Source organism: Eimeria acervulina, genomic scaffold (genome assembly GCF_000499425.1).
Source record: "Eimeria acervulina Houghton genomic scaffold, Eah_scaff1319, whole genome shotgun sequence".
Lineage (NCBI taxonomy): Eukaryota > Apicomplexa > Conoidasida > Eucoccidiorida > Eimeriidae > Eimeria > Eimeria acervulina.
In genome coordinates, this window is record NW_013550285.1 from 4,512 (window position 1) to 7,717 (window position 3,206).

Here is a 3,206-nt window from a genome sequence, read left to right on the forward strand (position 1 = left end):
CTGCTGCTGCTGCTGCTGTGGGTCTTGCTGCAGCGGGTCATTTACTGGAGTGCCGGAGCCTCGAGCAGAAAAAAGGAGCTGCAGCTGCTGCAGCTCCTCAGAAGGCTGCTGCTGCGGCGGCGGCTGCTGCTGCGGCGGCTGCTGCTGCTGCTGCCCCATAGATGGGTCTGAAGCAGCAGCGAGAAACATATCGGCGCTGAATCTTCAATTCTTTGTCAAAGTGTTTTGTTGTGTTGTAGCAGTTGCTGCTGCTGCAGCTGCCGCTGCTGCTGCTGCTGCTGCTCCTGCTGGCTATGCTCCAGCACCTGCTTCACCTTAATGCGTTGCAGCAGCTGCTGAATCTCTACTGTTTACGTACACTGTGTTTTTCTCTGTGGGGCCCCCCGCTACCTGCGCTTTTGGGATCCGATCCCGTGCGTGGCGAAGGACGCTTGCTGCAGCAGCAGCAGCAGCAGCAACGGGTGCTGCACTTGTTACTGCTACTGCTGCTGTTGCCGTGGGGAGTTCTGGTCTTGCTGCTGCACCTAGTCAGCCAGAAACGCCTAACCTCATCACCTGGATGCCACTAAAGGAAGGCATGCTCTGCTGCAGCTGCAGCAGCAGCAACAGCAGCAGTAGCAGGAGAACGAGCAGCAGCAGGGGCGCAGGCTGCAGTTGGAGGCGACGCTGTCGGAAAGAGCCTGCTAGTTTTTTGAATAACCTAATCTGCTGCTGCTGCTGCTGCTGCTGCTACCCAATGGTTGGTGTACATACACCTGTGCGTCGCCTGTGGGCGAGGCGTGCGCAGCAGCAGCGGCTCCCTGTGAAGGAGAAGCTTTTATATTTGTATCAGCAGAAAAATTTCTGTTAAAAACAAATAAATTTAGTCTTCAATAAACAATTCGCAGCCGCTATTTGCGGAGTGGGCCCGTCTTGCTGCATGCGCTGCTGCTGCTGCTGCTGCTGCTGCTGCTGCCAACACCGTCTGTCGCCCCAGCTGTTCTAGCTTAGTTGTTGATAGCTCTCATTGACTTTATATCTTTTTTTTCTTTCTCTCATGCTTTAATTATGTAAGAACCAACTACAGCAACGCCTAGACTTCTTCTTCCTCCCCAAGTGCTGCTTGCTTCGGGGCCCCAGCAGCGGCCGCAGCAGCAGCAGCAGCAGTCCTTGCATGCACGTGCCTGCTGTTAAGTGCAGCATATGGTTCCTTCTTGTTGATTTTCTGCGTACATTCACTGCTATGGGCCCCATGCAGTGCATGCAATGCATGCAAGACGTGTTGCGGTGTACGTGGGCTGTGATTTTCCTTAGTGGTGCTTGCATGCGTTTGGTCTTGGGGTCGCCCTAGTTGCTGCTGCAACAGAGCAGCAGATGCATCAGGGCTTAGCAGGCCCGGAGGAAGCTACGAGACGCATCAGCTGGGCAGCTGCTAATCGGGTGGGGCTGCTGCGCTCCTGCTGCAGTTCCCCATACAGACGAGATGCAGGTGTACGCATCTCGACCGTGCAGACATAATATGTGTGCATGCAGCCTTTGAAAAAGGCCAATTCAGAGTTGCCTGCAGCTCCAGTGTTTGTTCTGTGTAGAGCTAATACCTTCGACTCGTAGCTAGCAGCTGTGCCTTATTAATAATGTATTCCCGTATAGTTTGCTAACTGCAAATAGGTGCTGCAGGTTTCAACTGTTTAAGGTACAAATGCGTGGTACTCAGGTGTATTGCATGCATGATCACTCGTCATTATGATTAGACAACAAGGGGAGAGATGATGTCTCTGGTTTTTTAAATGCATTATCACCCTCCATATATTGTACTTGCCTGTATTTGTTAAGCGCATGCAATCCGCATGCACAAAGAGGAAAAGGAGGGAGGGAGGCAGAGACTAGCTCCAAACTTTAACTTCCCTCGCGTGAAGCAACTAACCACGGGATCTCCTGTTTGAGGAGCAGTAGCCCTGGCTTCAATCAATTAAATTTAACCCTGCAGTCAATCGTGGCGAACCGGAAAAAGAGAACAAAAGAGAGTTATAAAGTAAAGAGAGAAAGAGACAGAGAACAATAGGGTGATCAATGCAGCCAACGCGCATGCAAAAGGAAAGAAATAAAAACCAAAAATTGAGAGTCCGGGCGTCTTAACTAGATTTTCAGTGAATTAAATATCCTTATGCACGTAGGGGGACACGACCACGGGACCTTCGCTCCTCTTCACGCTCTCTCGTGAGGAGACCTCTCCCTGTTTGGCTAGCTGTGGATTCGCTTGTGTTGTTTGTAGACCCGACTAAACTGTTCCCAACCTTCTGTGGAAAGTTCTTTAGCAGCAGCATAGGGGGAAGTATGCGCGACGGCGTGAACCTTCGTGCTGCAGTTGGGAGTCAAAATAGGGATAATTATCTTTATTTGCGTTACCGGAGGGAGTTAAGGGAACAGAGCACAAATTGGAAGTGCGGGAAGCGCAAGAGCGAACGAGCAAAAGGCTACGTAGATCTTTCGGATTGACTTCGGAGGGAGATTTTCCTTGTGAGCCATCAGTTTATTTTGTCTGTTATTTTCACGCATTCATGCTGTTAAGCCTGTCGTTTGTTGGGTCCTATTTGCACCTGGAAGCTCCACGAACTCCCCACAAGCATCATTACTAACACGGATCCCAGGTGTGCAAATCGCCTTCTCGAACGAATTGATAGCTCAGCTTAAGATCGATCATAACATGGGCAGCACGAGTCACTCAGGCCAGCCCATGACTGTCAAATGAAGCGCACACCGTGGGCGCGCATGCAGCAACCTAGAGTTTATACTCAGCTGAATGCATCAGTGTTTCTTGATTCCCTCTCTAGACTGGGTTTAGAATGCAACAATGACTTTCAGGGAAAGATTTTTGCTGTGTCTGTGCAGAATTGCATTCTGCCTGGGAATTGGAACGTAGGCGTCGTGCCTCAGCAACCAGATAGGAGAAACCTCTGAGGTACTTGGCTGTGGAGTCTTCCTATATAAACCGACCCCGCCACCAAAGAACTAGCGTTCTAGATTTCGATTTTGTTATCGAAGTCTAGAAGGGTCTCATCGGGTGTATCAGCGATTAGCAACCGGCCTGAACGGTGAAATGCCTGTCTCATAAGTAATGTGGGCACTTCATTGTCCTCATTAAACCCCATGAAGTCTTCTTGTTTCTACCGGGTGTATCTTGCACTTTTCCCGAAGCCATGTGACCAACACGACAGAGATGGTCCTTG

The 3,206-nt window shown here is 50.4% G+C and overlaps 1 protein-coding gene across 1 annotated transcript in view; it reads right to left on the reverse strand.

Annotated features, from left to right (window-relative positions):
- The window catches only part of EAH_00058450 (Plasmodium vivax PV1H14060_P, related), a gene marked incomplete at both ends in the record, with an annotated part of 3,691 nt that extends 3,502 nt beyond the window's left edge, over window positions 1–189 (reverse strand). The window contains one exon of the mRNA XM_013397292.1: window positions 46–189. Within this exon, the coding sequence (XP_013252746.1) occupies window positions 46–189 (144 nt within the window). The remainder of the gene's footprint in view (window positions 1–45) is intronic.
- Between the last annotated feature and the right edge of the window lie 3,017 nt (window positions 190–3,206).